Raw genomic sequence first — 13,178 nt, 5'->3', positions numbered from 1 at the left:
GAGATTTCCTGATAAACAAATACATTGGTATAATGCTTTTCAAAAGGTTTAAACACCAAAAAAGGAAGCACCAGGTTTGGGACCAAAAGGTCCAGGAATCTGATGGGTTGACCTGAAACCTTCTCCCATCCCATTCCCACTTCCTTTCCCTGGCATGGGTAAATACCAACTCAGCTGGCCCCTTGGTGACAGATGAGTGACAGGAGTGTGATAGTTCCAGTGTAGATGCCTGGAGAGACCTGCACACACCTACCAAATGCCGGAGACTGAAGCGGCGTGGCTGAGCCATGCCCAGCAGAGGCACTCTGTCAGCATTGCTGCATTCGCACAGGGCTGGTGACAACGTGCCCTCCGAGTTGCGCGCAGACGGTAGCAAGGGGATTCAAAGGCACCAGCTGGTTGTCCCTGCTCTGTATGTGAAAAGGAGACGGCCACATGAATGCCCTTCTTGCTCCTAGTGGGCCACCCACAAATAAAGCACTTTGCCAGTGGCTTCATCATCAGTGCTCACCAAGGGAGCGCTGCCACTCATTGGAGTCTCACAGTCAATGGGTAGCACCACTTCACCTGGAGACCATCATGAGAAGTATCTTCCAGCCCACACTTTTCCAAAGATGTCTAGGGGCAAGCCACAAAATGCAGATTTAAAACAAAACATGTACATTTGAGAGTGCTTGGGTTGGGATTTTAGAGCTCAATCAGCCCTTGTTAGAGCTGCTAACATAAAATCTATTTTAATTGAAAAATTAAGCCTCCACATGAGGATTTGCTCCTCAACAGAGTCCACACCACACTCAAAAGCACTTATTTGAGGGGCTTTGCTTTGCACACCCACTGTCCTGTTACAGGGACAGCCACAACTGGTCACCAATCTTTCCAGATGCTACCACAGTCACCCCATGTGGCTCAAGCAAAATTGGGTTCACACTGCAGGAAGACAAGACCTTAGACACGAGGTCCATCTGAGAGCACCCAAATAGCAGAGTGTAAAAGGTTGAGAACAAAGAAGAAATAACACAAGTATCCAGGGAAAGAGTTAGAGGAGGGAACAGCTCTCAGTAACAGCGATGCAGGATGGATGAGCCGGGAACAGCTGGTGGCCAGGTGCTGCCGCCTCCCAGGAGCCTCGTGCTGGGAAGCAGCACCTAATTGCAGTGGTTGCCCAAATGCAAACCGGTGAAGCAAGCAATGGGCCTGGCAGGCATCTCCCACACTCCTGTATCCGGCAGGAGACGCCCCAGGAGAGATGGGTGCTGCTCGTTTCCTGCTGGCATAAATCAGATGCAATTCCCTGCGGTCCACAGAGCTAAAGCAAGGAACTGGGAGGAAAAGAAACCCCACTGTGTGCAAGCAATCAACACTGTATTCAGCTGCTATCAAAATAATCCTGAGTTTAGTTTTGGCATTTCTCAGCACCAGCCCCTTCCTCACACTGCTTTTTTTCTGGGCGCCTGGTTGATCTCGCTCTGTCTTTACCCTCAATGAGTATCACCCGGGAAGGGCAACCAGCTGAACCCCAAGCAACCTGGGTAACATTTTGTTACTGCCAGCCTGAAATATCGCAGATGCTGTGGTGCGTGATACCACCGCACAGATTCATCTGTTAATACACCGTCCAACCCAAATAAACTTTGGCTTCACTTTGGAATTGATCTCCATATCAAGGAGCTCTGCCGTTTCCCTGGGCAGCGCATCCTCCCGCAGGAATTTAACCCTCCCTGGCCCGACCGCTCTCCCTGACACAATGGTTTTGCTCAGGCAACATTAGGCATTTGCACTCTCCGGTGCGATGTAAGGAGGGCTGGGATGGCTTTTTGTATCCCCGGTCCTGGGAGGAAAACAGCGTTGACATGTCCCCAGCTGGCTCACCGCCAGGCCGGGGGGAGGCAGCTAAACAAGCCACGACTATCAAAATGCTGCTTCTTTAAAAAGGCTCTTCACTGGCTGCAGACAAAACCGCGCTATGCCTAACGTCACTGAGTAACAGAAATAGCAGGCGTGAGTGAAGGGAGGAGAATGAGAGTATTAAGAGCGCACAGATTTCAAACATACTTGGCTAGGTAGCATGCTCCCTTCCTGCCGCTGCCTTTCCAGATGCGACGGAGCACGGGGATCTCTCGCTGTCTGCCCATGAAGAAGGATTTTAATTTTTCTTTTTTTCCTTTTTTTTTTCTTTTTTAAGTTTCAGCTTTAATACTACTAGATTCATTTTTATTTTATTTCTTGTAGGAAACTTCATCTACTGGATTTAAAAGCAAGGTTTGAGCAGGAGGAATTAATTTATGTTTGCAGCTACTGAATGTGCATGGTACTCCTGTGTAATGATAATGTAGAGGGAAAGGCAGGACTGGCTGAGAAAATTGCTTAGACCGTAAGATGCATGAATGGCTGCTTGGAATAACAAGCTCTTGTGTGTGTGCGTGCGTGGGTGCAAGCGTGTGCATTTATGTACGAGTGTGGCAATGACAGTAACTTTAAAATGATGCAAGGTTTCCCCAGTTTGCTTTATTTTCCTCCTCTAGGAGTGAGGACTTGCCTGGCTGTAGGCTCTGTCTGGAGACAGGTGAAATGTCCAGATTGAATTAGCGCTGTAGTAATTTTATGAATGAACCAAAATGCAGGTTCAGTGGAAGAGGAGCAGAGCGGGGAGATGCGGTGTGTTGAGCTCTCTCCGGCAGGAGCTGTCACACCAGGAAACTGCACAGACGTGCATAGGCAGGGCATAGATCTGCTACAAAGTGAGGCAGCTGCAAGACAGCACCTGAGCCATGGAAACATGCTCCTGAAATTGAGCTATCACAAATCCAACTGAGCTTGATAGCTGCTTGTGTGACCAGCTCCAGGCTTAGCTGGAGCATCCCATGCAGAGCCATTTGTTTCCAACCAAGTGTGCTGGCGATCGTATGGCAGAGGAGCAGGCAGAGCTCCCTGACCATCCATGTGTCCTTCGTCCGTGACGCTTTTGCCACCAGCTCAGCTCATACATGAACATCGACAAAGTGGATGAGGAGGGAGAAGTCGGTACATGGATAGGCTGGCTACACATGCCCAAGCCAAGCAGGAGGGAACCACACAGCACAGCGTGGAGGGAGGAGGCAGATTTGGGTTTGCAAGGTTTAAGAAAGAAAACTGAGATGATGGCGAAGCTACGGGAGACCAGCCCAGAGGAGTGATGTCTTGAGGGAGCACTGACCACTGCAGAACCATGCTTCACCATCTCTCCCTCGGATGTCTGTACCCAAGGGACTTGGGTGGGTGATGGACTCTGTGCATTGTGGTTTTTCCCTTTCTTTTGCATCTCTAGCCCAAATGTTACGTGACGAAAAATCTCCCTCTGTACTGGATTGCCCTCTTTTATACAAAGTTTTTGCATGACATCTCCATAGCACCCATCACCTGCAATAGGTGCTAATGAAAAGAAGAGAAAGTGAGGGCAAGTCATGAAGAGGATGAACACTGTCCATCCTCAAGTGCTACAGGAGGTCACTGTCTGGGTCTTTGACACACGGGCAGCGGAGGAGGGCCTTGTGGTGTAATCCTGCTGTCAAGGAGCGAGTGGAAAGAAAGAGGCAAAGGAGTCAGAGCTGGTGTGGAGGCAAAGGGACACCAAACTCACTGGGAAAAGCTGCAAATTCCCAGGATGATACAAACCCAACCTGCCCCGGGGAATGAGGCACAGGGAAGTCTTTGCCTGCTGAGCCCTTCAAGGACAAGGCACTCCAGCACCCCTTCTTACAGCGTTTTTCAACCAAAGAGACAATCTGAGCTCCGTAAAATACATAGTGCAAATGCACTTCTGTGTGCAGTCACCTTCAGGTTGGCACAGGCTTTTGGTATGTCTTAAAATTTGGGCATTTTAGCTATTTCTTCAGTGTTTCTCTCAGGTAGGTTTGATCTCCCTTTGCCTACACCCAGAGCCAGTATAAATTCAAAGCAACAGAGACACGATTTGTATAAGATTGAGCCTGAGGTAACCAAAAGCTTCTCTGTAGAAAGAGTGACTGTTTGCCTAATATGCTGCAGAATAATCTCACACCTCACTGCATAAGGCTGTTTAGACAGGTTCAAAGACAGGTCTGTCTGAAATATATCTGTGTATGGACACATGAAAATCTGTGGAATCACACTGGACAGACAGCATGAAAAAAACCTGCATTTACAGACATATAAAACCCATAGTGAAACCTATACCTTGCTCTATTGCTATAAAATGCATTTTTTCTCCATCACTCAGATGCAATTTGAAACTGCAGGTCAGGACCTAGTAGGAGCTTCTCATTCAAGGGAAGTTGCTCTGTGAAAACACTGCAGAAATGCTGGACAGGACTTTGAGTGTATCACTTACACAAAATACACAATTCAGCTGCAAATGGTAAATCCAAAGTTTGTTTTCTCTTTTTTTGGGAACTCCTTCAGAGTTAAGAGCTTAGCAGAGATCTTTAGGCAGTCACGGGGCGAGGTCTGTAAGATGCCGTTATGAATTTACGAAGGACATTTTTTTTCTCCAACCCCAAACTAACTTTAGGGATTGCAGCAAGTGGTTCCAATAATCTCTTTTGTCTCTTTTCCATGGACACACTAAGGCATGTCACTTCTCAAAGCTGTACTCTTGTAATGATAGCATGAACCTTACACATGAGTGACCTCAATGTACAAGACTTTTGGTATATGCAGACAGTGCAGATACGTACTCAGGGACAGGTAACTTTTAAATGATAATTTGTGTTGCTCCGGCAGATTTCTAATATGTTGGTTTCTGATGTCTTTCCTCTAGTGGAGAATGCATATCTTCTTTGGATGAGACCTTGCTAAGAGATGGTTCACCATCTCCCAGCAGTTGCATTTCTCAGAGCAGAAAGAACAGATCTTCAGACCCCTGTGGCATGAACCAAGCCTCTGGCATTCAAAGGCCAGGAGGATGTCCCTAATCGACGAGCCGGAGAGCCACTTTTCTGCAACCCCCTACATGGTGACAGACACAAGCGAGGGCAGCATGCTCAGAATCAGACCCAATGCCTCCACCAGTGCCAGTGCGAATGGCACTTCAGCCACTGGTTCCATGGAGGACATGATTGCCATCTGCACCATTGGGACAATCCTCTCTCTCATGTGTGTGATTGGGGTAACAGGCAATGTATACACCTTGCTAGTGATGTGTCATTACTTGCGATCATCTGCTTCCATGTATATTTACATCATCAACCTTGCGCTGGCAGACCTGCTCTACCTTCTCACCATCCCCTTCATTGTTGGAACATACTTCATTCAGAAATGGTACTTTGGGGACATTGGCTGTCGCATCCTGTTCAGCCTGGACTTCCTCACTATGCATGCCAGCATCTTCACCCTCACAGTCATGAGCACAGAGCGCTACTTTGCTGTGCTGAAGCCCCTGGACACAGTGAAGAGGTCCAAGAGTTACCGAAAGGCCATTGCTGTTGTGATCTGGCTGGTGTCACTGCTGCTCACTCTCCCAATGCTTCTCATGATCCAGCTGGTGCAAAGGGACAACAAAAGCATCTGCCTGCCCACTTGGAGCAAGCTGTCCTACAAAGTCTATCTCACCATCCTTTTTGGTACCAGCATCGTGGGTCCGGGGGTGATCATTGGCTACCTTTACATCCGATTAGCTAAGATTTACTGGGTGTCACAAACAGCATCCTTCAAGCAGACCAAGCGGCTACCAAATCAAAAGGTGCTCTATCTAATCTTCACAATAGTGCTGGTGTTCTGGGCTTGCTTCTTGCCTTTCTGGATATGGCAGCTCCTCTTCCAGTATTATGAATCCTTCCCTTTATCTCCAAAGGTGATGAAGAACATTAATTACCTGACAACCTGTCTGACTTACAGCAACAGCTGTATTAACCCCTTCCTCTACACCCTACTCACCAAAAACTACAGGGAGTACCTGAAGAACAGGCAGCGGTCCCTTAGCAGCAACAGTGGGTACTTTCAAAGGAGGAATCGGTTTCATAGGATTTCAGGGAGATCCCTGTCCACAAGCAGTCAGCACTGCACAGAGACATACGTTCTTGCTCATGCTCCTTTGGGAAACAGCAGTGCCTGAAGGTAAAATACATCTCCAAGAACAATATTGACTTCAAAGTTGCTTTGATTTAAAGTGTACATTGTAAAGGCAAAGCCTTAGCAGATCCATAATGTGCCCACATTTGATCCGGAGGCTGTGCTGTATGTCTGTTCTCATTTTCTTCAGTGCCACTGATTTGATGCTAGCAACATTCAGCTGAACATCTATCTAAACATCCTTTTGCTTTTTATCTTTGTATTTTATAGTTGTCTCCTCAAGCAGCCATCAATATTGAAAGCTTGTAATAAGGTCATGTTTTTTAATAGTATCAGCTGTCTCAGAGTTTAAAATTATGTTATCCTGTGAATGGCTGTAGTTTGCTCTTTCTTTTCTTTAGCAGTAATGTTAAATTTGTAGTTGTATGAGGACTGAAAACAATGAAATAAAGGCAAAGCAGCTGATGTTTGTGACATGCAATCCAGTTTGAATTTGGAGTAGGACTGGACAACATGGATGAGGCATATCCAGGAGTGTTTGTCCTGGTTTTGGTCGTATTCACATTTATCCTACACTCGTGTATGTGCTGGGCTCAATTCTCCATTCACACAGTGTCTGTAGTGGAGTTACATCAGAGTTCACGTTAGCGAGACAAGCTTCCCGTGACAGTGCCACAGCCAGGGAACACTCGTCATCCCCTAATGCATATCCCCAAACACATGAGCAACCATGTGCGGGAGCATCATCTGTTCAGGGCAAGTGTGTCTGCCCCCTGCCCTCCTCCATTGAGGAATTGGGAACCTCCCTTCCTCAGGGAATCCATTGACTGCAGCATCCAGCCTGAGGGACCAGACCTGCATCACCAAGTCCAGGAGGGAAGGACAAAGGGAGAGGAGGAGGGGTGGGAGGATGTGAATTCCAATGGGCAAAGCTATGCTATCTGAAGTCCTTAATATTCTCAATTATAAAAGTGCTAGTTCCCTATCAGTGAGATCACTTGTTTCCCTCACAGATGATTTCACTTTACTGCTACAAAAAGTGAATATAGTCCTGCCTACACCAGGAACATGGCCTGTCCTGGCTTTCACTGATGATAAAGCATCATTAGTATAAATATATCCTCCATGAGGCCTGCTGCCTCTCCAATGAGCCTATAAGTACCTTCTCTGGGATGCTGCCAGCATCAGTACAGGAGTCTTCTGCTTGCATTTGCCCTGTTACCTCATTCGTAAGGATACAACGATGCAATGCCAACACAGCTCTAACCAAGTTAAAGAATTAGAAACAAATTGATGCTTAGGAGTAAATTCAGAACTGCAGTGTGATATGCCATTTGGCAGCGAACTCCATTTGCTTATACAGAAATGGAATTTAGGTTTTAACCGTCTATTCCTCTTCAAGGCATTTAAACAGTCATTGCTCATGGGGATAGTGAAAGCTCTGAGTCCATCCTCTCTGGGTGATACACTTGGAAAAGGAATTGTCCCTTTGTTCATGGACTTAAAGTTTGTTATATATGGGGAAGATTACACATCATGAAAGAGGACTCTCATGCATGCAGTTTTAATGTTGAACTATTGCAGAAACTGGAAGATGCTCACTTTGTGTTCCCATCCACCTCAACACCATACGCAGAGGTCTTGCAGGTCAGGGCAATTTACCTGCACCCTTCTTGCAGAGCAGTACACTGACCAGCAAATCCTACTTCAGGATTAGCCCCTTCCTGATTTTGGAGGGGCAGAAATACCATTATATATGGCTATTTCCTACACTGACAGTTCTTAGTAGTTTTCAGATGCTCCTCAGGCCGGAGACACACGAGTCAAAGCCTATTAGGGAGAGTAAAGCATCATTCACCCCACTGTAAGGAATGGATAAGAGGTGAACCCGTTTTCCACCTGAATATAGTCAGGTATTTATCACAGACCAGACCATAATGTTTGGCCTCCTTTTTTTTTTTTTTGGAAATTGTAATTTTAACTTCTCCTTGCTCAGAAATAGCCAGACAAGCTCAAGATGAGCTCAGCACAAGCAGTTCCCATGGTGGTGAATAAAAGTTACTGTGGGTTGAGCCTTCAGAGAGCGCAGTCCACCTTTTCTAAAATCAGAGAGTCAAAATGAGAGGACAGTTTGCAAATCTCAGCTCATCCAGGCTTTACACACCAATGCAGACAGTGCAGAAGGGTTACCGAAAGACACAGGAGCAAATCTGTCTCCAGAGTTAATCAGTCTAAACCCTCTGACCCCAAGGTATACAGCTCTGATTAACTTCTCCAAGCCCACCATAACCAAATCATCTCGGAAAATATTTGCAAAAAGCCTGCCATAGCTCTGTAGGTGCAACAAGCACCCTGAAATGAGCACAAGCAACGTGCTGTGGAAGCAAGGCCATGCCAGAGGTCCTGCCGTGCCCTGGGAGGTGAGCTGGGCTGGGCCCTGGGCTTTGCTGCCTCCACAGGAGAACACACAACCTCAGCCCTGGGCCACACAGTCTTGTTTCTCATTTTGTTTGAAGCTTGTTCTGTGGTCTCAGCAGGGGCTTGCAGAGTGTTTGTCAGATCCACACAACAAAGCCAAGAGAAAAGAAGACACCCGCAAGTCAGGGAACAGTTGCAGGTGCTGTTTCAGTCAATACTGGGTCATCTTTGAAGGATAAGATATTTCATTCAAGCCTTTCAATTTCCACCCCAGGCTGTTGGGTTTTTTCTCCTTCAAACACTTGCATCCATCACCACTCAGCACAGGGAACAATAAGGGAGTATTATTCCAAATCCACAGGTAAAAGCAAGGCTCTGAGCAGTTCACATGCAGCATGTGCCCCAGCTCTTCATCCCCAGCTAACTTTACAGGTCATCAGCCACACTCAGATACCAAACACTAGACAGCTGTCCTCTTCCTGAAACCAGGCAGCAACTCAACCACAAGAGTCTGCTGAATATAAATGGGGGAGCCAGGGCTATCAGTGAGGTCCAAAGAAGGAACTGCCTCCTCCAAAACGTAACTAATTGCTTGGTTAACAATAGGTACAAAACAATTAGTGTGCCCTATTTATTCCTCCTTGCAGAAACCTATCATCAGTCAAAGATCCAAGAGCTGATTTTTGCATAAATTTGAAATCAGTGTGAAAGGGACGTGGGTGTACATGTGGCTGTGTGCTCGTATACCTTAGATCATGCCCCTACAACTGCACTCTATTTTCTAGTTCTTTCTTCCCTGTGGGGTGAGACCAGGAACTCTTTCATCATCCTGAAGTGTTAAATCACCCCATCTCCAGGGCATTCACTACCCACAGACTGGATTTCAGCAGCTGAACTCCAGGTAGCAGAAGTCAAAACTCCCATTTTTTTTGCTAATTTAAGCCAGGAAGACATTTTGCAGTGCCTCAAGACTCAAAGAAAGTATAGCAGTAAATAGACCATGGCAGGATGTCCAAAAAGGGCCAGGGAAGAGATGCTGGCCCCTGCAGTGCTCCTACCAGCTAGGAAAGGCCGGGTACCCACTCTGGTGGCTGAAACAGGCAGCAAACTACAGCTGGGGCCAGGCAGTGTTCTCAGCTGGAGAGTATCTGTGCCAGAAAAGGATGACATTTGTGTTTATCCAAACTATTTGCAAATCCACATAGAAATTTAAGAATCCTTCTGGAACTTGTTTTTTTCTTTTCTCAAATATTGAATTGTCTCATTTCAGCCTTTAGGAGGCAAAACAACACAATTTCTCACTCTAGGATGAAGTTTTATTCATCAGTTCGCCTACACTTCATTTTAAAAAGCTTCTGTCCATTTTGTTCAAACCACAGGACTCTTACAAAAAGTAAATTCAAGTAGCAAAGCAGAGAGGAGTCGCTCACCACGCTGTGCATCCCTCTGGCCGAAACCTGCCTGGATGGGGTGGGCATCCACAGTGGAAAGTGATGCAGTGCCCACCCTCTGCCCAATTCCCATGTGCAGAGTCACAGCAGTCATGGGCACAAACCTGCCTCCTCACCCACTGATGGGGCCTGATTTAAGCTGATCGACAGCCTGTGTCTGGTCTGGGACCCCTCTTTGTTCCTGCAGCCCGGTGATCACAAGGGCACAAGATGAAGCTGCTTTGGGCCACCCTGTTAATCTGTGTAGGTGTCCCACATTGCTCCCTTGGAGATAACCAGGCCAGCAATTCTTCAGCCTACCTCTAACCTGAGAAAAAAACTTGGCACATGCTCCTAGAAGAGTATCTGGGCAACAAATCAACATGCACAGTTTTGTTTCACTTACAGCTGCAATATTGGCAAAGACTGGCTGGGTGAAGAGCAGGTTTATAAGGAGCTCTTTAGCTCTAGGTCACTAGTTCAGTACATGGCCAAGTTGTGAGTGGTGGGATTTTCAGATCGGCAGGTGATCTTTCATTTTTCTGGGGTGTTTGCTAGGAAATCTCTCATTCCAGTGTTTGCTTGAGGGTATTAGAAAGAGAAGCCAAAGGCTGAGCAGATCTTGGACATCAAATCCACACCTTGGCAAAGCTGCCTAGAAAAAAACATTCCTCTGGCCGGTGCTGTCCCACTTGCATCTACCATAACTGCCACACCAGGATGCCTTCACTGAAATTATCTGCCCCAGTCATGCCTGAGCCTCCCCCCATGCAGTGCCCAGAGGAGCTGCTACAGCAGCACACACTCGGAATGGCTTTTTTTTTCCCCTTCTCAAAACACACGATCAAATTCTAAGACGCTCACTCAGCCATTGCTGCTTCTCCAGATCAAACTCCAGCTGTCTCCAGTGCAAGGGTAAAGAATTAACTGAAAGAAAAGTATGAGACCTTCTCTTGTATTTGGCCAGCTAAAGTGACACCTGAGCACGCTGAATATTGTCCTATGCACACCTGGATCCAGGCCAGCTCTGCATAGGAATCTGTGCCATCTATTTACTGCATGAGCTGTCAAAACCTGGAAAAAAGTATCAGTTCTAAATGGTCTCAATCACTTTTGCATGTCCAAATTCAATATCTCAACTGTAAATCCTGCTTACACCTGATTTGCAGTTAAGGATACTGATATAGGCACATCAGAAATGTGGGGGAATGAAGGTAATCAAAGAGGCAGTGTAATAGCAGAACAAATTATACTGTGAGAATATTTGAAAGTGGGCTGGGAAAGGAGAGACAGAGCAAAAGCAGGCAATTTGTTGTTTTTCAGTGGAGTAAAACTGAAAGTTAACTGCAAATGTTGCAGAAAAAAAATCTCATATTGTTGAATGAGTGTGAAGCAGCAGATAAATCCACTGCTGCTATTAACAAACACACACATATGAGGAAAAATAATCTCAGTTTTACATACCCAGTATGGACCCTTTGCTAACTTTTATTACTCTGGAAAACTTTATTACCTCAGAGCTATAAGAAGTCACCAGCCTCATGCTCAGCAGCAATGCAAGAAGCAAACATGCCAGTTGTGCAGAAAGGCACCAAGAACAAAACTGGTTCAACCCAATCCAGTCACTTCTGGTTTCAAATCAAGACATTTTCCTCCATTTGTCACCTCTCATGGTACTGAAGTCACATTGCTATAAGGAAAGCTACCTCATTTCACTTAGTGTATGCTTCGAGCAGCTGTCAACCGAAAATGCTACAGGTCTGAATGCTACGGATAAAGCACAGAAATCCAACATGTGCGTGTGACTCTCACAAGTCTCCCCGGGCAGCTTTAAGGCCATACTGCACCAGCTGGCCAAATTCAGTAGGTGCTGTAAACATTTTAAGGGAAAGTTTATCTCATTTTTATTCTGCTTTCCCAGGAACAAACACTCGTCAATGTAGTTAGAGATCAGGGACTTCACTAGTCCAAGAAAGTCAGTTTTATATGTACACTGAAGGCTTGCTGCTAAATCCAGTCTTCCCAAATGTTTATCACCTGGAAAGCCATCTGTCTTCGAGGAGAGCTCATGTTTTTGCCACAAGAGAAAGTGAAAATACCATCAATTTAGTTTCAAAGACCAAAACACTCAAGCAAGTATAATTTTAACTGTCAAGTAACTGCTGTTACTAGTTTAAAGCTGTCTAGGAGGATTATAAAATAACAGAACAAGAGCAAATATATATATTTAAAAAAAAAAAAGTGAAATAACCTGCCTCAGTGATGGAGTGAAACATCCACTGACACAAGACCAGACAGGACAGGATTTGCCACAGCAGCTCTGACTGTAACTACTGTCCTGGCTGATTCTGGCATCACCTGTTTCACACAGACATCCTTTAACTCCCGTAACAGAGTTAATTCATTGGCACCGACTGCAGTTCCAGCCACAAAACGTCCAAGACTTGTGTTTTTCAGACGTGCCAAAGGCAGCACAAGTGGTGTACCCACCAATAGACAGATCCTCAAAATAAATTAATCCTTGTGGGAAAGAAAGGCAAATGCCAGTAGTGGTGTGAGCATCAGTAAGGTAGTGCTTTGAGCCCTATGGACATGAGGATCAAATATTGTGACAAATATTTCTGTTAATAACTATGCCTCAAAAAGAAAAAAAAAAAAAAGGAAGAAAGTTTCATTCATAGCACAGTGCCAGCAGGTACCCACAAGCTTTGGGAACCAATGTAGCAACACTCCTTCCAAGGTTTACTTTTCCAAAAAATATAGATTGTTTTCAGTTATTGAAACTGGTACACAAATGTGAGCACATTAGGTAGCGGTAGCGCGCTCCAGCTTTTTCTGTGTTTGTGTTTATTCAGAATGCTAAGGGAAGCACACTCAGCCAGCCTCCTGCTGATTATTTGTTTAGTTTATGGTGTACTGCTCAAAGGAGAGTGTAACATAATTAATTCATTAACTGCAAGCATTTTACGAACAGAATTGTTGCATCCAAAATGTCTATGTGAGTTGGTGAGTCACTAGTATTCTCTGATATCCTTGGAGGCAAATTTCTGCTCTCTGTCCAGAACAGGGACTGGAGAGAACCCAGCACTGAGGGCAACTGGGCTATGGCAGCAAGGCACAGTGTGCCACAAGCCCCAGCAGCCGCTGGCCCAGCTGCTCTCACAGGACAACCTCTCTGGGGGAGGAGGAGCACCAGAGGAGCACTCCGGTGAGTCCATTTTGGAGATGCTGGACCTGACTTCAATTGAGAGAAGCAACCCTGCTGAAATCAAGGGAGGAAAAGGATGTTATGGATTTCCTCTTCAC

At 45.8% G+C, this 13,178-nt stretch overlaps 1 protein-coding gene across 2 annotated transcripts; it reads left to right on the top strand.

The window, feature by feature from the left end:
- Positions 1–1,978: 1,978 nt before the first annotated feature.
- Positions 1,979–6,487, top strand: LOC113486800 (urotensin-2 receptor-like). 2 transcript variants are annotated; one of them, XM_026861067.1, is made up of 2 exons: positions 1,979–2,259; positions 4,775–6,487. In XM_026861067.1, exon 2 carries the CDS (start codon positions 4,919–4,921, stop codon positions 6,065–6,067), a length of 1,149 nt encoding a protein of 382 aa, XP_026716868.1. In that variant the 5' UTR covers positions 1,979–2,259; positions 4,775–4,918; the 3' UTR covers positions 6,068–6,487. The 2 variants fall into 2 exon arrangements, with proteins under 2 accessions (XP_026716868.1, XP_026716869.1); XM_026861068.1 differs by lacking the exon at positions 1,979–2,259 and adding an exon at positions 3,554–3,884 and having other exon boundaries at positions 4,775–6,443.
- Positions 6,488–13,178: the final 6,691 nt, after the last annotated feature.

The sequence above is a fragment of the Athene cunicularia genome, assembly GCF_003259725.1.
Source record: "Athene cunicularia isolate RWA chromosome 18 unlocalized genomic scaffold, athCun1 chr18_part1, whole genome shotgun sequence".
In the NCBI taxonomy this organism is placed as follows: domain Eukaryota; kingdom Metazoa; phylum Chordata; class Aves; order Strigiformes; family Strigidae; genus Athene; species Athene cunicularia.
Note: the sequence above shows the minus strand (reverse complement) of the source record. Positions and strands in the feature narration are given on the sequence as shown.

Bases quoted from the DNA above. Each gene is read 5' to 3' on its own strand.
- LOC113486800 (XM_026861067.1), top strand. From the start codon at position 4,919: ATGTCCCTAATCGACGAGCCGGAGAGCCACTTTTCTGCAACCCCCTAC.